Raw genomic sequence first — 24,086 nt, 5'->3', positions numbered from 1 at the left:
TGATCCATGAGCATGGGCCCCACTGCAGGATCTCTCCATCATTCTCATCTCCTGGTGCTGCTGTCCCCTATGGGCACACCAGGCAGTGCTAACTCACCATTGAGGGTGTCCGTGTGCACCTTCAAGTGACGTTCGCAGTTGGCTTTGGTGGTGAAGGCAGACAGGCAGATCAGGCAGACGAACGGACGCTCCCCTGCAAGGCAGACAGAAGGACACCTCAATGCTGAGGGACAGGGACCATGAGGACAGCACATCCAGCTATACCTGCTCCATCTTAATGGGAGAAGGCTTTGCAGACAAGCACCAGCTTGCAACCCAACTGGGGATGACCCTCATCAACCCTCAACCTCCCTGTGCCTTAGGGTCCCTGCTGTCCCCAGGCTGTGCCATGTCATGCCATGCTCATACCGCTGTGGCTCCGCATGTGGATTTCCAAGGAGCTGGCACTGGGGCAGCTCTTCTTGCACTGGGGGAAGGGGCAGACACGCTCGTTTGGGTACGTCTCCTTGGGCTTCTCATCCACAGCAGGTGAGCCCGCGCTCTGCCGGCTGGCACAGTAGTACATCAGGTGGGCTTGCAGGTTGCGCTCGCTCCGGTACCAGATCCCGCAGTCCTTGCATGGGAAGACGTCCTCTGCAGAGGGAAGCGATGGATGCCAGGGGATGGAATGAGCACGGAGATGAGGACTGGCATCCCCTTGGGGACCCCTTGCCCGGAATCACCCCATCACTCACTGTTCACCACGGCGGTGGCCAGGATGGCAGCCATGCCTGCCTGCTGGGGCAGCAGTTGGATGTCGGAGTGCAGTGCAGCCGGGTAGGGTGATTCTCCAGGCTCTGCCTTCACCACCTGCCTGGGGATGGCAGCCGGCTCTGCCACCACGAAGGCACACATGGGCTCATCCTCCTGCACGGCGCGCGTGGTCTTGCACCACACAGCATCATCTGGAAGCAGAAAGGCAAGAGGTCAGCATTACCCCCCTTGTGCCCAGCCCTGCTCCTGGGTGCTCTCCTCTTCCCCCCCACTGTGGCTAAGCCTGGGCTCGCCTGGAGGTGGCGGTATGAGCCCATGCCTGAGCTGTGCTGATGGGCACAGCGCTGCTCTGCCAGGAGTGTTGTGCCCTGTCCCATGCTTGCAACACTGCTATCTTGCAGTAATGCCTGCATTAAGTCTTGCAACAGTGCCTGCACTAATGCTTGCACTGAAGCTTCCAATGACCATTGCACCAGTGCTTATAACACACCAAGCGCTGCACTGCGTCTTGATCTGCACTAACACTCACAACAAGCCTTGCAGCCAGCTCTGCACCAATGCATCACTGTGCCCACCCCCGACCCCAGTGCAGGTACCAACCCTTCCTGTAGATGATGGCGTTGGCATCGGGCTCTCCAAGCACCAGGGGCAGGCGGGACAGCCAGCAGCTCTCATCCTCCAGCACCAGCGTCACAGGTGAGCTCTGCAGGGAAGGGTGCAGGTGAGCATCAGGGTTTGCATGGCACTGGGACAGCAGGGGACACTGGCATGCCCATGCCAGCGCTGCACCCTGTGCTGCCTCCCTGCATCTCTAATGAATATTAATGAGTGAGGATGGGAAAGAGGGGGGTTGGAAATTAATCTGCCTGATCCTCTGATGGCTGCCGCGGTAACGATATGAAATCTAATTATTCCTCCCAATATTTCTAAACCCTCCAACTCAGACTGACAGTCTCAGCCAGTTTTAGGCCTTATCACTGTGAGGAGCCGAGTGCTCGCAGCGTGATAAAGCTCGCACACACAAACACACACACACACACACACAGAGGGGCTCACACACATGCGTGCACACTGCACCGGTGCACACGCAGTGCTGAGCCTGCAGAAAGCTGCCCTATGGAGCAGCTTGGCTCTGTGCATGGGGTACACGAGCAGACACAGCTCCCTGTGGTGTCAAGGACCCTGCAGCACCCCCGGGTGCTCCCACTCCATCCACAGCCACAGCAGCAGCTGCCTGTCTGCAGCCCATGCTGAGAACCTTCCTTGTTTTCCCCCGAACAAAGAGGTCAGTGTCTCTGAGCCGAACCAGCCCTGATAACCATCAGAAACTCTATCTGCTCCGCATCCGCCTGGCCTGGTGTTAGCAGGGCAGCTCCCCCCAGCAGGCATCCTTCCTTGGGGGAAATGGGATGGGCACCAAGCGTTCCCCTTGTATCCCTTTAATAACAGTTTGCACACCCTCCTGAGCAATGGAGCTTTGGGGAGCACTGTGGGACCCTCTGCAGGCCTCCTCCTCCTCCATCACCTCAGCCATGGTACCTAATGCAGCAATAGGCACAAGCGATGCTCCTCATGCACCAAAGCCAACCAATGTCCCCAGTTCCTACTAAAACCTGTGTATGGGATGGATTCTCCAGCTGCAAGCTGGCATCTGGGGGAGACCACTTCTATCTCCCCCCAGAGCCAGCAACAATGTGAAGGGACCCGAGGGTGACAGCCCGTATCAGGGATGGGGCTGCGATTCCTTCCTCGCTTCCCCGGGTAGAGATAGGAGGGAGGCGAGCGGCGGAGGAAAGCAGGGCTGGGAATCATCATCCCGCCTCGATAAGGGAGCTGCTGAAATGGGAGCAAAAATATTTAGACAATAAATGAAGTATCAGGAAAAAAAAGCCGCGCATATCTTTAAGGAATCAATCATCCTGTACCGGGTGTCTGGACACACGGCGCCAAGCGGGAGATACGGAGCCAAACTGGGCAGATAAGGGTTAATCAAGGATTTAATTCGGCAAAGATAAACGGGCCTGAGCTTAAAAAAAAAAAGGAGAAAAAAAAGAAATAAAAAAAAGAGTGAGGGAGAGTGGAGGAGGAGGAGTGGGGATGGAGCCAAGCTGAGATCCCGGCTGTGGAGCCCCTGGGTTGGAGCTGACCTGCATGGCTGCAGGGAGGGGAAGGATGTGAGCGTGTCTGTGGGGCCCCAGCCTCTCCATGCATCCCTGCACACACCCATGCACGCCACCCGCACTGACAGAGCAAGCACGAGCCTCTGCTGGTCCCAGCTCTGCAACACAAAACTCATGCCCAAAACCAGCAGAAACCCGTCCTTCCCAAAGGCTCCCAGCCCCTCTCTGTGCCCCTGCTTGTCTCTTTGTGCATCAAATCCTGCTGCTGTCCTGGGCACCCAAAAGCAGCCAAGGGACCCCATAAAGTCCCAGTGCTCAGATCTCTCCCCAAGTGATCCCTGTCCCCAGACTCTCTTGCCATTGCTGCAGAGCTTTGCCCACTCCTATAAGCTCTCCTTACCGCCTCGCCATGTCCCGGTGATGTCGGCTCACTGTGGATGCTGCCCTGGAAGGGTCCCCAGGAGAATCCCTCAGGGAGGCTCTGTCGGGCTCGCACCCGGCGCTCCCCATCCTGCACCACCAGCTCCAGTTCATCTGCAAGGAGAGGGATGGAGTCAGCGGGTCCCATCCCCATCCATCCCCATTCCCATCCATCCCCATTCCCATCCCCCATCAGAGCCTGGAAGAAGAGGAAGGTTCTATGCAGGTTTTGGGACCATCACTGGGTTCCCCAACCACTGGTACTGCAGTTCCTAAGCCAGGGAAGCCCCCAGGCCCCCAGCTTGGTGGTCCCATACCAGTGCTGGGGGTTTGGGCACACCATGGTACAGCAGAGAGGAAGGAGCGCTTCCTATCCCCGCATCCAAAGTCGCAGAGGCTTCAGGGCTTAATGGCTTTGATTATCTGATAAGGCTCTGGTTTAATGGGTTAGATAACATGTTAATACACTATGAAGGCTGCTCTAAAATGTTTTAACTGTGCCTTTGTCTTTCGGAGCGCAGATAAGATGGCAGGTAACCAATACTGGGATGTATGAGCTCTGGCTGCTCCATGCCATGAGGATGCTCTGTGAGCTGCCGTGAGCCCCATGCTGGGATCCTTCTAAAGCCATCACATGTGTTGGCTCACTGTCCCTGCTGCCACCACAGCACAGTGGGGGACATCAGTGTTGCATCCTCTAAGGGCTCTGCAAAGCATCGGGATCCCACAGGCAGGGAGAAAGCTGCGCTGGCTGGAAGGTAAATTGCTTTCAGGGCTAGAAACGTGGGGAGGAGAAAATGATCCCATGGCTGCTGAGATTGAAATCTGATGTGTTTATTAGCTGGGATGACATCTGGATCCTCTCTGTGCTGGGGTTATTCTAGGTGAGCGTCAGGTGCTGCGTGTGGGTTGGGGGGGTGTGCACTCACCCAGCTCCATGCTGTCACCTCAGGTCCTCTCTGTCCCCTGCCCTCCTGTCATCCCTCTGGATCACAGTGAGAAAAGAGCTGGGAGAGCCCATGGGTTTATCCCCTAGGGCCCAGATTCCCTATGGGCTCAGAGCTCTCTGGCCCACCACTGCCTTTACCACCCTGCTCAACTGCTCTCATGGAAGCTGTCCCCATCCAAACCCAACTGCCACCCCCCACCCGCCCCGGCACTGCCCCCCTGTTGCCCCCCTCCCCCCATCTCTGTGGTAATCAGCAGCGTTTGGGTCAGGAGACCATGTCTGTGAGATAAGAGCGTTCGCCTGACACTTCCCATGTCAGAGCACTTCATCTTCTGTGTATCAATCCCCAGCAGAGAAAACACGCAGGCGCTGATAAAGAGAAAACCGTTCCAGACAGGGGGACAAAAATAGAGCCAGCCCCATCATGGGGCACACAGCAGCACAGGCTGTCTGCTGGCACCCCAAAAAACAGCATAGGGAAGGTGCTGCCTGGATCCCCGTCTGCTATGTGCACATGAATGGAGAAGCTGCTGGATGTGCCTCCATAGGGACACAGGGTGACAGGGAGTTGGCCAGCAGTGTCCCTGTGCTTGTCACAGCACCCAGGGAGGGGAGGAAGAAAAACCACTGCGCTCAGCCCCAAAGCAACGCAGTGGGGACGTGGCACACAGCAGTGCCACCCCTTGGGGACGCTTGAGGTGACCGACATGCGCAAAGCCCGGATGGTGGCCCCAGGGAGCAAAGTCTGTGTGCCCCACACTGCCACTGCTACTCAGTGTCACCACCCCACGGGGTGACACAGCCCTTATCTAATCTCACCATCGGGTCCCGGTGAGGTGGAACCACACCGATACGGCAGGAATTCCCACCTCCGAGATGATTAACCCAACGGGGCAGGGATGGGGCTGTGTGCCCCATCACCAAAAGCAGCAAAAAGGATGGAAAGAGGGAAATGAATCAAACCCAGCCCACAAAGCTCGGTCCCAATGGATGCACCTATTCAGGAGCTGCATAGGATCTCAGCATCCACCCCAATGCCCCACCACAAGTAGACACCACTTGGGGACACATCCCCATGCCACAGTGTTTGCCATGGGGCCAGCAGCTCCTTCTCCCCCCGACGCTGTGCTCCAGCTTATCTCCCTATCAAGATTTCAAAGAAATGGCCCGGGCTATGCTGGAGAGCAAAGATTAATCCTGTCATCGCCCTGCTGCTGGCTATCAGCTGATAAATGAAAGAGAAAGGCTGGCTGCCACCTGCACCTGGGGGCTGACGGGGTCCTGGAGAGGAGAGGACAAAGGGTGACCTGGGGTGACACGTGCACTTTTCCTCCAGGAATAAGGAGAAGGGGAGGATGGAGAGTGCCCAGCTGGTCCCATCCCAAAAGGCTCCCACATCCCGTGCCCAGTGTGTATCCGTGGGACTTTAATCAAATTTGAATGCATCAGATCCGCCCTGGGACAGGATCTCTGATTTGAGGACTCGGAGTGTTTGCAGCTGCCTGGATACTATCTGGATAAATACTGCTATCAGGGAGTCATGGGACTGCTTCCCAGCACCATGCATCACTCCTATTAATACTGTGCCTTGTGCCCCTGCCCCCAGGGTCAGGCCTGGGGGTCACCTGGGGGCCTTAATGCCCCAGATGCACCAAAATGAGACATCCTGGAAAGCATGGAAATGAGACATCTTCAGCAATGTCTGGGACATGGGGGCAAATGGGTGCCAGCCCAGCCCATGGCTTGGGGATCCCTGATGGGGAGGCCAAGTCTGTCTGTGTCCATCCATTCATCCTATCCGTAAACCAATTCGTCCTTCCATCTGTCTGTCCATCCATCCATCTGTTTATCCACCTATCCATCTCTCCATCCACCTACCCATCCATCGGTCTGTCCACCTATCTGTCCATCCATCTGCCCATCCATCCCTCCACCTACCCATCCAACCATCCACCCAGTCATCTGTCCATCGCTCCATCCACTTATCCCTCTACTCATCTATCCATCTGCCCATCTACCCACCCAACCATCCGTCCAGCCATTTGTCCACCTGTTTATCCACCTGCCCAACCACATGTGTCCACCTGTAATCCATCTGTCCATCCATTCACCCACCCATCTACCTATCCACCCATCTGCTCATCCACCCACCTGTCGGCACCCAGCCTCCCAAAGGAGCATCCCATCCAGGAGACACGATCCGAGCACAGAAGCGGAGCCCCTGAGCCCCCTGCTGCTGTTTTCAGAAGCCGTGAGCGCGTGCGGCGGAAGGAATAAATCCTGACAACTCAACTAGCGCAATGATGTGATGGCACCGCGCCGATAAGATGGAGGGAGCCGATTGGGAAGAGTCTTAAGCTGCAAACACGCAGCATCTCCACTCTTCACCTCCGCTCACAAAGGGAAATCTCTCCAAAGGGGCTAAGGAGATTATCCCGGCTTTGCCGTCCTGGGTGCTCGAGTAATCAGGGCAGCCTTGGGAACAACAAAGGAGTGAGCGGGGCTTAAATTAGAGCAGGCGAGAATGGGGGCTTGGGTGGCTCTCACCCCTCTCCCACTGATCCCAGACCATCGTGGGACAGCCCTGACCTCATGGGTGGCTCCTATCTGTGCCTTTGGGCTCCTTTAGGGGGGTGGGGTGAATGCATAACTCTCTGCTGCCTGGGTTGGGGGGAGAGTTCTGCCCTTATCGCTCCCCACCATCGCTCACCACTTATTGATTTTTTCCTCTTTTTTTTTTTTTTTTTGCCACGGTACAACAGCAAATCTTTATCATGCTGAACCCTGACCCTGGTTAATGGAGGAGCTGTTACCTACCCTGAGCAGCACGGCGGGTGCAGGTGGGGGGTGGAGGGAAGGAGGGCACGGGGCTCCGCTCACCAGCTGTGCTGGTACCAGGTGTGCCACGTGGTGCCCACGTACCCCAGGGAGCTGTGGTGCCCTGCCCCAGCAGGATGCATCCCGATAGCTGGGTTTGCATTCGGGGCGTTGCTGAGTCTCACAGATGGATGGGGGCACGCTCCTAAAGGGTCCCCCCATCCTGCATCCCACAAATACAGGTGGTGTGGTGCCAAGGGATCCCCATTCGCATAAAGGGAAGAGCAGGAGCGGGATGAGTGGCACAAAGGCAGCTTGGAGCTTGCCTCTCCCTCAGACCATAATGGCTGCCCTGGTGGGAGATGCCATCACGCCTCATTCCAGCACAGAATGGGTGCCCTTCCTGCCAGGATATGATTGGCCCCACAGCTCTTGGCTGCACTGAGTGTACTATGGGGTGGCAGAGTTGATTATTAAGGAATACAATCAGAAAACCCCCCAACAAGAAGGGAAACTTTCAGTGTGCAGCAGATATAGGGGCAAACATACATCCATCTGCTCCAGCAGTGTCCCCACCCCACCCTGAACATCCCCACACACTGATACCATCCCAATTACCCTGAGCATCCCATCACCCTACAGTGTGTCCAAGCAGCAAGGTGACAGCCACGTTCCCAATATCCCCAACACAGGACAAGTGTCACCAGCCCTGATGCAGCCCCATTGCTCCCAGTGCCATCATAGAGCTTTGCCACACCACAAGCAAGTTGGGCACGGGGAGCAGGACCCCCATCTCATGGGGCAGCCACCCCAAACCCCAACTTCTCCTCCTTCCTTCCTAGCAATCTACCACAAACACAACTCTCTGCCGCTCAGCCCGGCTCCGGGCGATAAAAAGAGAAATAGCTGGAATAATTTTTCCCACCCACACATACCATTGTGGAGGGGAAGGGGGAGAGCAGGGGCTGTCCGTCAGGACGAGCCGTCCCTCCTTGCCGTGCCCTGCTCACCCCGATAATAAACCTTGAGGTTTGCACACCAGCTCCGGGCGGCGAGAGATTATTCGGGCAGGAGTCAGGGCGCAGATAAACACAACCGAACCAGAGAGGGAAAGGGGGGGGGGAGGGACTGAGGGGGGAAGGAACAAAAGGAAAGAAAAAAGTTTGTAGTTTTAATTAGATGGAGGAAAAAAAAATGGCTCTGAGTGTGTTATCTCTACACTGGAGCTGGGAGAGCATGCGGAGATGGGCAAAGATGGATACTGGGTCTGAAATGGGGATGGGGGCAATGCGACCCTTGGAGCCTGATGGCCCTGTGGGGAGGGACACTGTGCCCCACACCTGGGTGGCACTGTGGAGGTGTGGGCAGGGGATTGCTATTGGTGTGGCATCACATTCTCCATGCCAACACCTAATTTAGAGCCACTCACTGTACCCCTCCAAGAGGCAATGGAGACCGGGAGAGGGTACAACCCTGTAAGCCCAATTCTCCGCATTGGAGAGGGGCTGGAGGGCTGCAGTGCTGCCCAGCTCCCAAATGAGTGGGAGAGGTGCAAAGATGGGGCTGGGAGAATGCTGGTCATGGGATGGTTTGAGGGATGGGATGGGGGCAAACCCCCCTCTAGGACCCGGATAGAGCTCCCACACCAACACCTCTCCAGAAAGCGCCCCAAAGTGACCAAAGGGCGCCTGGCCAGCAGTCCCCCTGCAACACCAACCCATCTGCAGCGCTCCCAAGTGCAGGAGTATGGACTCCAGCCATCAGCTGTTCACGTATCAGAACCCCTGCCAACAAGGTCATTCCAGAGATAAAAAAAAAAATACTCAACCCCCCTCACCCCCCCCAGCAACAACACCTCCTTTGCATGAGACCAAGGAAAGCCAGGATGGTCCCCACACGGGCACTGCAGCAGAAAGGTGATGAGGTGACTATGTCATCCCATTGCTGAGACCACTGGAAGAGCATCCCAAAGGATGAGCACCCATAGAGCCCTGCAGACCCCCAAGACCCCACGGAGTGCGAACAAAGGCGCTGGGAGCAGCCCACATCCCCCCCCCCCCCCCCCCCACACACACACTGCATCTTCGCGGCTGCCATTGCTGACATACGGCGGATCCTGCCAGATAAAAAGAAAATTCAGGCTGCTCAGAGTTTCCCTTTTTGCCAGCTCCATCCCTGATAAGTGCAGAGCCTGCAGAGCGCCTGATAGACGGGCTATCGCGGCGGTTGGTGCGAAAGGAACACCCTATCGCTGCAGCATCGCCGGACCGCCATCAACTCCCAGCCACACAGAAATTAATACCACTCCAATTACCAGAATAGAGATGGGCTGGGAGAAGGCGATAATAAAATCTCTTTTACATAAAGAATGCAAATAACCCGCTGCGGAGATGGGGGGAAGGGGAGGCATGGTCGGAGCTGGGCGCTGCACTGCGTGGTGCTCATTTTGGGGAGCACGTTGCATCCTGCTGCAGTGCAACCCCATGGAAGCCCCTAAGGACCAGGCATGTAAAATGCTGTGGTGGGAGAAAGGGATGGGGTTTGGGATTGCTGGGAGGGGAAGGGTTGCTTTTAGGAGCGATGCATCGCGGTCACAGGGACAAAGGGCCAGAGAGGAGATAAGGAGGAGCCAGGACGGCCTCGCAGCTCCTTCCTGCAGGAAGGGATGGGGTATCAGTGGGGCTGCTGTGTGCTTCCCCTCAGATGGGGAGCGGGGCCCATCTGTGGGGATTGGGGCAGCTGCTGCACACGTGCAGTGCTGGGCAGACCTTCCCAGGGCTCTGCATTGCATGCAGCCGTGGGGACGCAATGGGTGTCCCCATACATCTCTGGGCTGGGGTTAATTATCCAGCACTGGGGTCACCCCTTCCAGTCACGTGCAATGGGGAGGAAGCGTGCTGCTTTGTGAGGCTGCCAATGGGACACACACATCCCATCATCCAAAGCACTGGACCCCAAAACACAGCACACCCACTCAGTGGGGAACGGTCACCCCAGAGCCATCAGGTCCCATTACGCACACACCCACAGACCTAATCTCCATGGGGGAACCCCGACCTTCTCCCCATCAGCGTGGAGGTTTGCAGATAGGCGCGATAGGGCACGGGGGCACCCGGCGAGCGTGGCGTGGAGATACCAGTGGGGAGATAGATGGCCCGAGCTGTGTCTTGGGGTTTTGATAAGCATCACAAAACCACTCAAGTGGTTACCAGGATGCCTGCAAAGTGCCCCGTGAGAACATGGGGCAGGACAGAGCTTCTGCACACTGCAGCCCTGATGGCCTTTATGGTCCCAATGGCAAAGCAGGGGACACAGGATGCTGTGCCCATCACCCTCTGCATGGAGTCTGGCAGGAGGCACGATGATTGCAGCATGCCCCAGTCTCAGCCCCACTTCTGCAATAGGAGCACACAGTGATGGCCGCGCAGGGACCCACCTGGCCCATTCCAAGAGCTCAGCTCCTGTGTGTTTTCTCCAGGATCTGATTTCTCTGTCTCCTTTGGGCTCTCCGGGACATCTTTGCACTCCACCTCTGCAGCAGAAGAACATGAAATCAACACGGAGCACCTCAATACACGGCCTACACAAAGAACCCTGCACCTCCCCTGTACCAAACTACATCCACAGGGACCCCAAATCCATGGCACAATGCACCACATACACAGGGACCCCAAACCCACATAACACATAACATCCACAGGGATCCCAGAGACTCATGATACAATGCACCACACACATGGGGACCCCATAAACCCACACAATGGGGACACCAAACCCACACAATGCATCACATCCATGAGAACCCCAAACCCATGACTACCCCAAATCCATGGCACAGTGCACCATGTCCATGGGGACCCCACAAACCCATGGCAAACACATTGTATCCAAGGGGACCCCAAACCCACACAACGCATCACATCCATGGGGACCCCACAAACCCACAGCACAGTGAACTACACTCATAAGGACCCCAAACCCATACAATACATTACATCCACAGGGACCCCAAACCCATGGCACAATGAACCACACCCATGGGGACCCCAAACCCACAGTACAACACACCACATCCAAGAGGACCCTGAACACACCCAACACACCCAACTACAGGGATCCCAAACCCACACAAAATACCACATCCATGGGGACCCAAACCCATGGCACAACACACCACAATTACGGGGATCCCAAACACACAAAACACCCAACATCCATTGGGACCCCAAACCCACAACACAATGCACTACACCCATGAGGACCCCAGTGCCTCCACCCCACCCCGACCCCCACCACAGCCCCACGTCACCCGCTGCACTCTCCCGTCACGGCTCTATTTGTGGCATATTCATAGCAACTTGATAACAATTATTTTCTCCATTAACTGCTGTTGGAGATGCGGCAGATAAGAGCCTATCTGCATATGACAGTGTGGAAGATTAGTGCCCAAAGTACATGTTTGCCTTCGTCCCGGGCGGATCAGCCGCGCGGAGCCCAATCGATAGGCGCCGGAGCGAACACCCCGGGGTGACGTCACCGCCATGGCAGATTATTAATACAGGTGATAAGCGGAATGATTAACATCAAATAAATCAATCACCGGGTATAAAAGTCCTATTATTTTTGGCTATAAATCAAAGTGCCTGGCATATTGATTTTTATCCATCTCGCTGAAAGCTTTAGTGGCCGTTATTGCTGCTCGGCATTATCTCTGCTATCACCTCTTTATCGAGCCGGGCCAGTGCCAGGTGCAGCTCCGCGCCCGGCTCCCAGCTCTGTGCCCCCATCAGATAACACTCCCCATTCCTAAGAAAACTCTGCCTCTGTGGGGCTGACCCCATATTTTGGGGTTGGGGCGCTCGCTGGACTCCCCGCTCTCTGACCCCATGGTTTTGGGGTTGGGGTGCACACCGGGAGCCTCTTGACCAGCCCCACGCACCGTGCCCTGCTGCTGTTATCTTGCTGGGTGGCTGATTAGGGTTTGCCCCCACCTCCGCAGGAAGGAACTGAAGGGCTATCTGGGCCCCGGGGTGGGGCAGCAGGCGGCAGGCAGGCGGCAGCGGGCAGGAAACGGGAGGCAGCGGCACAACTCTGTCCCCATCCCATTGGCTCTGTCCCCATCCCATTGCACCAATGTCAACCTCAGGGGTCCCTCTATGTCCCCACATCACTCCCCATGACAGTGCCAACATGTTTGCAGGGAGGCATCCCAACCTGCTTTGGGATCCAGCATAGCCCCATGTGTGGTCTAACCTCAACATGTCCAAATTGTCCACAGCTGTGGTCCCCTACATGCCCACAGCCCACCGAGAGCATCCTCTTTCCTAGCCATCATCTCAGGATGGAGCCTCCAGGAACACCAGCGCTTTGCTGAACCCTCCACTGAACCCCTGATGGGATGCTCTGTTTGCTAATATGGAACAAAAGGTGATGACACGCAGGGGCTCTCACCTTCACTGCTGGGGGGGCTGCAGGCATCGCAGTCCGCTGAGCCCTCGCGTTCTGAGGTGGCCCCGTCCCTCTCCATGGGGCTCTGCTTGCCCACAGCAGCATCCTCACCTTCCTCCATGGCTCCCAGAGAACCTGTGGGGCACAGAGGGTGGTCAGCACAGTCCTCTGCAAAGCAGTGGCATCCACACTCATCGAGGGACCCCACAGAGCATCCCCCGTGGTCCCCACACCCTTCTCCCAATGGGGGTCCCAGAGGAATGGAGATGCCTCTGGTGCGCATCCTCCTGCTGTGCTGGAGGAAACTGGGGAGGTATATCAGGTGGAAACAGGGTGTGAGTAGGGTACACAGTGCACGAAGGAGGCATGCAGGGTTATTGCAGGAGGGATGAACATGGGGACGTGGCAGGCTGCACAGGAGGGATGCACATGGGGACAATGCATGGTGCAGGAGGGATGCACCGCAGGTACCTCACCACACCGCCATCCCCATGGCAACACAGCATCCCTCCCGTACCAAATTAAGGCACACCCCCAGCACATGGCACAGCGGGCAGGGAGCACAGCGGCGGGATGGGGCTGCAGCCCTCCACCGCTCGCCGTGACTCCAGGCATGTATATTTACAGCGGGAGAACAAAGGGCCATAATCTATACAAAGCAGACAACAATGAGCGTGAATAAAGAGGCTGCCAGAGAAGGGAAGGCAATTTATTCTAATTCTGCTAATTTCAGTTCCAGCACAATTAAAAAGACTCTGATAATATTCAGAAACAATCGCCGGCTAACAAATCGTTTCTCTCGCAGTAAATGAAACATTGTTAGGCTAATTTTTTCTTTCACGCCTTCCCAGCTCTCGGGCTCCTGATAAAGTTAACCCGAATCGTGCTGCTCTGGCACAGCACTGACACAGAGGGATGGAGAGAGACCAATGGGGATGGGGGCTGTGTGCCCATGGGTGTCCCAATGGGTATTCCAGTGAGCATCCCACTGGGCATCCCTATGGGTATCCCAATGAGCATCCCACTGGGTGTTCCAATAAGCATCCCAATGGGCATCCCAAGAAGTGCCCCAATGGGCGCCCCAATGGCACCACCCTACTAACATCCCACCCTGAGATGCAATGGGGATAAAAACCATTCAAAGAACTCACGTTTTTGAGAATGCACTGCTATGGGATGCCTACTGGGAAGGGTTGTACTGGGTGGGGGCAGGCAGTACCCACTGCATCTGGACCCACAGCCCCAGGGGTGCAGCCCCGCACACAGCATCCCAGCCCCATTCAGGGAAGCACCGATGGCTGTGAGGCTTAAAGGAGCCCTCGGCTACATTAAAAAACAATAATAACAATAAAAAAGGAGGGAAAAGGAGGAGAAAAAAGGAAAAGAAGAAATAAAAGGAGGGAGAGAGTGTCGGAGCAGAGCGTCATTTCTGCGGGATTGCTGGGAGCCCTGCGCAGTTATCGCCGCACACAGCCTCCCTCCGCTTGCCTGATCTGTCTATTCTTCATTAAGCAAATACGCTGAAATGGAAATGAAAACATAATAGCTATTTGATTTTCGGCGAGATATTTTGCATATTGGTTCGGTGCTGATAGCGGAATTTCATCAACTCCCTTTTTTCATGCTTTAAAACTGAATTACTGAGGCTGGCTTTACAGCGAAGGGAAGAGCCCAAAAGCGCTCTGCTCCCAGATCCTCTGCTCGGCGATTAACTCTTCTTCCTCCTCCCTCCTTCTCTCTCTTTCTCTTTTTATTCTTCCTTGATAACAAGGGGTTTTATTTTCTGAATCACAGCGAATGTAAGAACTTGTGTTGAGGTGTGTGACGTGCCCATTTACCAACACTGAGGGGGGGAGAATGACGACCCTTCTCAGCCACGAACCCCACACCTTTGTACCCTCAAAACAAGGAGCTTTGGCCATCCCTTGGCTGGGTTAGCTCCAACTTTGGGAAAAATCAAATGGGAAAAAAAAAAAAGAGGGGACTTTTCCGTGCTGCCAAGAAAGAGACCCTGGGCGCACTGAGAGCAGGCATGCAGACAAGAGCAAAGCGATAAGGGGCTGCGATAACAGATAGAAAATAGCAACAGATCCAGACTTTCCCACCGGCTCTGAGTGGGGAGGAGGAGGAGGAGGAGGAGCCCATGGAAGCGGTCCCGCAAGCTGCAGCACTGCACGTGCAAGCTGGGGTGACCTGCAAGCTGCTGGCTTTTATCAGCATGCATCAAAGTACAGGAGATGGCTTAAATAAAAGGGATTTACACCGCACAGTGCTGTGAGCCACAGACTGAAGGGTGAACCCACATTTCACCCCAAATCACCCAAAAGAGATAATGGGGAAGGAGAGCCACCCTGGTGCCCAGAGACTCCAGTGTCCCCATTCCTATGGGGTTGGGGTCAGCATCACAGAACCATGGGCACAGCTGTGGGGTCAGCCAGTGGCAAGCAGCCATATAACAACCTCATTCTTCACGTCCACCACATCCCCCACACTCCACCTGATGCCTACACCGACATTCTGAATTAAGAAGAGAATTCAAGCTCCAGATGCAGAGAAAAACCAATCCCAATCCCCATCAGCGAGGAAAGCATCCCCACCAGGTTCTGCCTCCCAGTGCATGGAGAACCACCAGGATGGGATGATGGGTTGCTCATCAGTTGCACTGCAATGAAGATGCAATGCCACAAGCCTGAGTGCCTTGAGACAGTCCAGCAGCCTCTAAATCCCAAATTACCTCTAAACCCCAAATCTTTCCCCTAAACCAGCCCTAAGCTGCAGAGAAGAGCCACAGCCAGCAGTATTCCCTGAACAACCCACCCCCTCCCCAGTCTGTATTGGTTCCCATCTGCACCATCAACAACTGGATGTCCCCAAACCACACACTGTGCTACACCCCTCCAGCCCCCACCCCATAAAGCCATCCCCATTGCTGTGCAGCAATTCGGCCACATCCATCGCTGCATGGGGATTCCCCAGGGTCTTGTACTGAGGTTGTGCTGCAGCCGCCCTGCAGCACGTGATGCCTGGGGAGCAACCTGGGCTGCAGGGTGATCCAAAACCGCCACTATCTGATGGGCCAGCAGCCCACACTTCTCACCCAATTTTTTTTCCCGGCACTTATTAAGGTTTCTTTTCCAGCAGCCCTAATGCTCTGCATGGCCTCGGGTGCCCTGAGCAGCACAGAAGGTGCCAGGAGCTGCGGCCAACAGAGGCTTTGGTGGCTAGGAAATGACACGAGTCCCCAAAGGCCGAGCTATCCACAGGGTTATTCTGTCCTCCCTGTGGCTGACCTTTCCCATCCTAACCTGACCAAAACTGCAACATACTCCTCAGCGATGCGGTCTCACTCATTTTGGGGGCAAACGAGCTTTTTTGTGCGCAAAACTGTCCCTATCAGCCCAAGCACAGGTTTGGAACGGCATCCCCACACCCCCCGCTTGGAAGATATCAGCATTTTTAATATCAACCCCATGCACGGAGCTGATAATGTTGGGGCCAGCCCCAGCTGTACCTATCTCGAATCGGGAGCTCTTTTCTATCGCGCCCAGATAAACTCACCCTGCGGCTCCCTTGTGTTAAAAGGGTGAGGAAGAAAAGAAATAATAAATACATATATCTGGGGAGACGCGGGGGGAGGATGCTTATGTCTGCACCATAGGAATGAGGGTGTCTTGCTACCGGGGGGAGATGCTCTGTCGGGTCCCTCAGTGCATGGCGACACCAACTCAATGGCTGCAGGGGTCACCTGCATCCCGAAGGGAACGCTCTGAGATGAAAACAGCAGCTCTACAAACACCACCAGCAAGAGGCTAAGGGACAATGGTGAGATATGGGTGGCACCTTTCCTAAGGCATAGATGCACTCTCCCTGTGCATGCCCCATTGGGATGGCAACCTAAAGCCACAACATGCCTCCTGTATCCTTGAGCGTCCCCCAAAGCAATCAGGGCCTGGATAGGGAGAGGTCCCACAGACCTCCCAACCACCCCTCTGAGTTCCATAGGTTTCTTTGGAGTGATGGAAGAAGATGATGTTAGATCAGAGCCCATCCAGCACTCCGCTTCGACACCCACAGCGATGCTCACCCCAAAACACGCACGTGGAGAGTGAGAAAAAGAAAAAAAAAAAAGAGAAGAAAAAGCTGAGCCGAAAGGCAGAGCCTGAGAAAAACCAGCCCTGCTGATAGGGGAGAGATTGGTTTCAGCCGGAGCTGCTCCCCCTGCCAAGTCCACATCCTATCTGCGCGGGGTGCAGTTACTTAACATTCATCACCGGCTGAACTCTGTAACTTTATCAGCGCCCGAGCATGGCGCCATCGCCGAGCCCAGCCATTCCCGGCGCTCAGATAGGGCCGATAAACCGCTGATAGATTACAGGAGATTGTTTCACTTCAGGGGACGCGATTACTAATACTAATAGCGAGAGAGCCCGCATCGTATCAAACAGCCGCCGCGGGGTGGGGGGAGCGGCCGCGGGGGGCACGGGGAAATAATGAGAAAGAAAATACAGGAACAATGACAATGAAGTGACTTTACGTTTCAGATGGGGCCGATAAAGCCCTGATAGATTTTAAGAGAGGAAAGCTTCTAATAGAGCCGTCCCTGGCCCCGGCGCATCAGATGGATTGGAGCAGATTGCTGCACAAAAATGGGGATGCGATCTGCTGCCAGAGGATGGGGTAGAAAAGAAGATGCTGTAATGCCTCCACATGGAGGGGAAACTGAGGCAGCACCATGCGGGATGCAAGGACACGAGGGGATGCACAACTGTCATCAGGTGGCACAACTATGTGGTCCAGGAAATGGCCCCCAAAGGATCAGGGAGCAAATGGGCCTTGGCTGCTGGCTGCTAAAGGGACTTTTTTTGGTGAATATCTCCATTTCTGTATTTTTTTCTTCAAATTGGAATAATGATGCCCTGCTCCTGTGCAGGACCCTGGCACTAGCAGGCCCTGGAGGATGGGAGGGGATGGGATAGAGAGGAATGGGGATGAGGATGGGGTGTGATCGGAACAGGGAGTGATGAGGATGCTCACCCACTGTACAGCACCACAGACACCATAAACAGCAGGTGACGGAAAAGCCAGAATTCACGATCTGTGCTAATCCAGTGACAAATCGCCCCTACCCACATAGGATCATCCATCACCTCTTACTGCTGCAGGTCCCCAACCTGGGGAACCCCAAATCCCTCCATCCAAACAACTGCCAGCAAAGAGATGGGACCGGATTGTGCCCCTAAGCCTGAAGCTTCAGCCACCAACAGCATCACAAGAGGATGAGGGCACAGCAGGAAGCCCACCAGCCACCAACATTGCTTGCTGGGGATGCTTCCACTCCCCCAACACGCCACCAAACCCAACTCCACCACCAATAACATGGGGACAAGCAGGTATAGGGAGCACAGCACATCCCTGTGAGGCACAGTGTGCAACAGAGCCATCAGTTGGGCTCCTGCATCCCTCACTACCCCTGTGGGTGTGCAGCCCCCAGTGCCCTTTGCAGTCCCCCTGTGCCCCCCAGCAGCCCCCAGTGCCGGGTTGGTGTCTGCACACAACGTGTGCTTGGGTTGCTTTTCTTTTTCTCTCTCTCTCTTTTTTTTTTTTTTTTCCTGTTCTTGGCATTTTGGTGGAGCGAGATAAGGGTAAAAAACAACAGAGCTGCTCGGAGAGTGAAAAAGGGAGATAGATAACGCAGATACCGACTCCTACACAAAACAGTCCTGGCTTTATCGCTGCTTTTTATCGCAGTTCCTCTAAAAAAAATAAAAATAAAGAGAACAGCCCAACTGGAATGGGGCAGCACATTAAAAAATGAACTTTATACTGTTTGCTCTTTAGTTTTATATTTGGATGGAACAAACTGAGATTCCCACAGCTGATACCTTTCCCTGTGCTAGGAACCAAAAAGCCTGCGAGTCCCGTTGACTCCGACAAGGATGGCTGAGGAACATCAGCAAAATTTAAGAAAAGATGCAATAAAAGTGATTTTTTAGGGCACCGGGCAGGAAGGTTTGAGCATCCTTAAGGCTGGATGGGATAACAGTGAGGATGGGCCTATGGAATGGGGCTGGACCCAAAGCCAAACCACGTAGCAGCATCGCAGGGTTGAACCTGACACACAGAGTGCAACGAGCAGATGAAGAAAAGAGATGGGAAGAAGTCCTGGAAGCAAAGCTAGAGGGTGTGAGGAGGTCCAGAAGGAAAAGCATCGCCAGGCGCAGCAAGCTGGCTGCAGTCCATTGGGAACAACCACACACCACGTGGCATCACGGCAGAGGGTGAAGCTGAGCATCCCCTTGGCATGCAGCAAAGCACGGTGCCAGCAGGTCCCAGGTGGCGAAGTGCCACCATCCTTATGGACATAACTCTCATGGCTGGGGATGCAGTGCATGCAGCATGACTGCATGAAGCCATGGCATGCATGGAGTGAGGATGTGATCCAGCTCACAGCACGGGAAGCACACAGCCCTGTATACTCAGACCCCAAAAGCTGCTGCCTGCTGTGCCCCACCTCACCATAAGAAGGAGGGAAAGGGAATGAAAAGAGAAAAAAAAAAAAATCATAAAAATGGACCGGAGGTTTTTCCCTCCCCTACCTTCTTTTTGAAAAACATAATTTATCTGTGTATTATCAAGAAATCCAGACACTTTAATCAGTGAGCTATGAAGTCAGTATTTCCATTCTTATCTAGCGGAGGAGTGGAAATGGAGAGCAGATAGGCAGCTCCGAGCCGGGCCGTGGTGGGGAATGTTAATGGGAGGAGCAGCAGAGCCATTGGCTACCGAGCTGCCGCTATCGCTGCCATTATCGCAGCCTTATCGCCGCAACCATCGCAGCGCAGTAATGGGGCCAGTTCAACTTTCCGCATTATCATAGAGCTGGAAGTAGTGCGAGAGGCCTCGGCTGGGAGATGGAGCACCGTGAGCCACCCCAAGTGCCAGGAATGGGGATGTGCCCAGCATGGGTGGCACCGCCATGATGGCGCTGCGCTCAGTGACCCCGCTGTGCCAAAGGATGACCACCATGCGACCCTGTTGCATCAGATGGGCAGAGAGAGAGAGAGAGAAAGAGAGAGGCCCGCTTCCTATTGAATGGGAGATGTCAAGAAAATATGTTGATGTGAGAAACGGGAGATAAAGAATTATTTTGGAGGGGAAAGGAAAAAAAAAAAAAAAAAGAGGAAAAAAGAAAAAGCCGTGGAAGGTTCTTATCGGGAGTGACTCATAGGCACACACTCCTTAACCCCGCTGCAGCCCAAGGTCAGCAGTTACATTCCTTTCAGCATTTCATCCCTTCCGAAAAAACATGCTGCTACAGGAACAATGCGCAGCCTTCACTGCGGCGGCCGTCGGAAGAGGGAACTTCATTACCCCCGAAACACTTGAACTTTTCTGATAAAATATGGAGCGGGACAGCAGCCTCGCTGAGCCGGGGCAGCCAAAACTCCTGAGTCAGGCGGCTGCGGCGGTCACGGGACGAAACCGGCGAGCTCTGAGTTAGAGGAGACCTCCCCTTCCTCCAGGAGCTGAGGATGAGGCCTCTTCCCTTGCCCACAAAGGATTTACTTGACCCCAAACTGCAGGGTGCAGCAGCTCTGCCCCAGGCTTGGCCAACACTTCTGCTCCCTGTCCGAGTGCCATCCTTGCAATGGATGTGGTGCCATCCACCCCAATGCTGTGCATTACACCACCAATTCTGGATGCCCCCATCGCCCATCTCCCACTTGTGGGCATCTGAGATGGGGACACGCAGAGGGATGCAGGGCAAGGTGTTGCTGGGTCCACAGCTGCCTTTGGGATACTGCCATCCAGTGCCCCTGTTCTGCCCTATCCACTGCTCCATCTGCCACAACAGCCCTTGGGACATCACAGCTCATTCCCAGCCTGCATCACCACCCTGCAACTCAGCAAAAGCCTCACGATCCACTCAGAGAAAGAGAGAGAAACACAGAGACCTCACCAGTCTGCACACAGAGCACAGATCCCACAGACAGCCCTGCGACTCCAGGTGCTGGGGACAGAGACCCAAAGCGTGGTGCTCGTCCCCATCAGAACCCTGGCAGTAACCCCAGCTCACCACAGTTCTCATCCTGCAGGTAGTGGGGAGGATGACACGGGGCTTATGGGACAGCAGCCTGGGGACAGACCCTTGGATGGGTCTGAGCTGGGGTAGCAGCCCACGCAAGCCCAACAACTGGCACAGCCCAGAGCGTAGCATCCAAGTGTTGATCATGCCACGAGGAGACAGAATTGAGCTGTCCCTGTGCCACCAACCACAGCATCAACCCTTCCCCCAGCCCCATGGGGTATGAGGTTGCCTTTTTCTAACTTCAGAGCATCACTTACAGCTGGCTCAAAGCCCTCACCCTGCTGTGAGCAGAGCTGGTGACCATGCAGAACCAGACCCAGGAAGGTGGGATGTCCCATAGCACTGATGGCCACATGCCCACCATCACAGCACCAGCAGCCAAGCCTGGGCCACCCCATCCTATATATATATACACATATATATGCTCCCATGGACCACGCTGGGTCCTCACCTCTGTGTGCATCCCAAGGGGATGGCAGCAGCTGGCTGCGGGGGCAGTGATGCCACGGGGCCCTGCCAGCACTGAGTCACGGCTGGCAGGAGCTCGGAGGGGCTTGCACAAGAGGGGAGGGGTTGGCACGCGGGGTGGCAGCGCCCATGGGAACAGCAGCAGAACCCAGTGGGACGTGGGGGCTGTCCCCATTGGCAAGATATGTGAGGGGCTGCACCACCCCCCCCCCCCAACTCCAGTCTCACAGATAGGACCGGTTTAGGGAGGTGCTGCTTATCCTCAGGGTCTCCCCTGCAGATGAGGTGGGGAATCCTCCCCAACCCCGGAGGGGGGGGAAGCGCACTGTCTGCCACCCACTCCTCTCTAACAGCGCGGATGGGGAAACTGAGGCACAGAGGGCGGTGAGGATGGAAAAGTGCAGCAGCAGAACAACAGGAGGGTGGGTAAGGAGGGAGGAAAATAGAAAGAACAGAGCGGAGGGAGTTAGTCACCTGCATGTACCGAGAGGAGTGACGCAGAGCCAACAGCGGGAGGAGCACCAGGAGGATCAGACACCGCGGGGTGACCGCTGGCACCAAAAATAGATCCCAGCACTGGGGTTCCTGCAGTGCCCACAGCCCCATTGCACTGCAACAGAGGAAAATCACCCTCCCCCCCCCAACGGGGCTCGCTATCTAACACCATCATATGGCAATTAAAAAGTATCCACAGACAAAAATATGACAGCCCTCCTCCCCCCCCCCACACCCCCACGTGCGTTTGCTGCGCTGAGCAGAATCAGAGATAGCGATCGGAAAAGAAAGTCAGTGCTCGTCAAAGTAATGCAACATCTGTAGGTGATAAGCTTGGCTTCCACTTGAGGCTGCTTTGCACACAGGGTGGTGGTGATGGGGGGGGGAGAACGCACTGAGAAATAACAGCACATGCATACAGCTGCCCCCCATCAGGTAATTAAAGCACCTGCATTAATCACAATTGCAAAGGGAAGGGAGCGTGGGAGCCCTTCTGCCCCTCGTTGCTGTGTTTGTTGCTGCAGCGAACGCTGCTCCAGCCTGGTTGGGAGAGATAAGCAGCCCCTATCTGTGTTGGTGATCTCTATCAGGATGGAGATCGGCTGCGCTTATCAGAGCACAGATCTGCTCCGGCTGAGAGCAGAATAGAAAGGGAAAAGGAAAAAAAAAAAAAAGAGAGAAAAAACCCACAGCCTCCTGCAATGACAACAAAAGTGCTCACTTCCAGCTCATTTAGAAAGGGAAAAAAAGAAGAAATTAATATGTTTATAGACTAAAACCAGCCCTCGGTGGGGAGGGGGGGTGCATGGGTCAATGTTATCGCCCCCCCCCATCACAGGGCTGCGTGCCGCCAGCTGCTCACTCATCAGCCGCGCTCCTGCGTTTGAAGTTAATAAATATCACGGGGCTATCAGCAGTGGGGATCAGCTCCTGGGCTCTATCAGCCCCTCACATCTATCTGCCAGCAGAACAAAAGGCTGCAAATAAAAAAAAATATATATAATAATAATAAAAGAAAATAAAGCGGCGGCAGCTGCAGGGAGCTCAGCGTGTGAAATGTGGTGATGGTGGGAGGAGGGGGGTGAGCCACCCCAGGGGGTAAGAACGTGGTGTAGGGACAGGCATGTGGTATGGGGATGGGGACATGAGATAGGAAATGGCATATGGGAAAGGAATGGGGAACAGTAACACAGCATAGGGATGAGAACATGGGATAGAGAATAGCACATGGGATGGGGACACAGCATGAGGATGGGGACAGGCACATGACACTGGGACATGGACACAGCATGGAATTGGGGACATGGGATAGGGAATGACACGGGGATGGGGGCACAACATGAGGATGGGGACAGGCACATGACAATGGGACATGGATAGAGCATAGGGATGGGGACATGGGATAGGGAATGGCGCATGGCATGTAGATGGAAACACAGCATGGGAACGTGGGATAGGGAATGGCACAGGGCACAGAGACCCTGCAGAACACAACAGCTGGATGCAATGTGCCCATCAGCACATTCCCATCGCGTGGCATTGAGGGGGGCACCCCGAACCCCTCCCTGTGGGGAGAGGAAACCTTCAGCACACACAGAGCAGAGGGGAAGGTTGAAGCGGGCGGTTAAATATAGTCCAGTGTCTGATCTTTGTCTTATCACTGCCGGCGATCGGCCGCGATCTCCCCTTATCTGAGCTGCACATCAGGTTTTTCAAATATACATAATGCAAAGAGGAAAAAAAAAAAAAGAAGAAAAGAAATAAAAGGGAGAGATGAAGACAGAGAGGGAACATAGCGTCACCAGGGAAAATAAAATAAGCAGATAGGGATCTGGAGGAGGTTTTAATGCTCCAGCCGAGATGATAAAAAGGATAGACTTTGTGGAAACAGGTCCGGTCTGTACATGAGAGGAGTCTGGTTACCAGAGCCCTGATTCATGCATACTTTCCCTCCTCGGGAGAGGGCTGTCGGAGGCAGCGCAACGCGCTCTCGCGGCGCTCCACGTCTCTAATGACTGTTTTCATGTTGACACATACAGGAAGGGTTCCAAGCTTTCAGCTTTTAATCGCTTTTGGCCATCGCTGGCGGCCTGAGATCAGCCTCCCACTGTATCAGTGCTTCGCATCTCTGCAGCGAGTGGTGTGTGTGTGTGGGGGGGGGCTGAGCCGCCCTCACCCCACAGCCCCCCCCCCATGCCCCATAGCACCCCATAGCCCCTCTGCATCCTCTCTGTATTATCCCATTTTCCACACCCTGAGGCCACGAGGGACCCGGATCCATCGCTGGGGAGCAAAGAGAGGAACCCACAGAAGTTGGATAAAAGGAAACAGGGAATAATCAGAAAGAGAAAAAAAATATATATGTATAAAACAACAAACCCAACAACCAGCCGAGGAGGCAGCTGGGACTATTTTTAACTCCAGCCGGGTAAAAGTCTGCTGAGCTTTATCGCCAGAACAATCACCCCAGGCAGGGAAACAGGTAGGTGCAACTCAGCCTTGCAATTATTTCAAGAGAAAGATAAAG

General features: G+C 54.8%; 1 protein-coding gene across 2 annotated transcripts in view; it reads right to left on the bottom strand.

Moving 5' to 3' along the window:
- ZFPM1 (zinc finger protein, FOG family member 1) overlaps window positions 1-24,086 on the bottom strand; it is a 28,225-nt gene that overhangs the window by 3,119 nt on the left and 1,020 nt on the right. The window contains exons 2-8 of one of the 2 annotated variants that reach the window (XM_015874391.2): window positions 12,511-12,642; window positions 10,496-10,591; window positions 3,274-3,407; window positions 1,354-1,459; window positions 735-944; window positions 409-633; window positions 98-193 (exon numbers count right to left, since the gene is read on the bottom strand). In XM_015874391.2, the coding sequence (XP_015729877.1) occupies window positions 98-193; window positions 409-633; window positions 735-944; window positions 1,354-1,459; window positions 3,274-3,407; window positions 10,496-10,591; window positions 12,511-12,642 (999 nt within the window). The remainder of the gene's footprint in view (window positions 1-97; window positions 194-408; window positions 634-734; window positions 945-1,353; window positions 1,460-3,273; window positions 3,408-10,495; window positions 10,592-12,510; window positions 12,643-24,086) is intronic. The other variant, XM_015874392.2, reaches the window with a different exon arrangement.

This window comes from Coturnix japonica, chromosome 11 (assembly GCF_001577835.2).
Source record: "Coturnix japonica isolate 7356 chromosome 11, Coturnix japonica 2.1, whole genome shotgun sequence".
NCBI classification, from domain to species: Eukaryota; Metazoa; Chordata; class Aves; order Galliformes; family Phasianidae; genus Coturnix; species Coturnix japonica.
The sequence above is the reverse complement of the archived record's forward strand: the minus strand, read 5'-3'. Positions and strand labels throughout refer to the sequence as shown.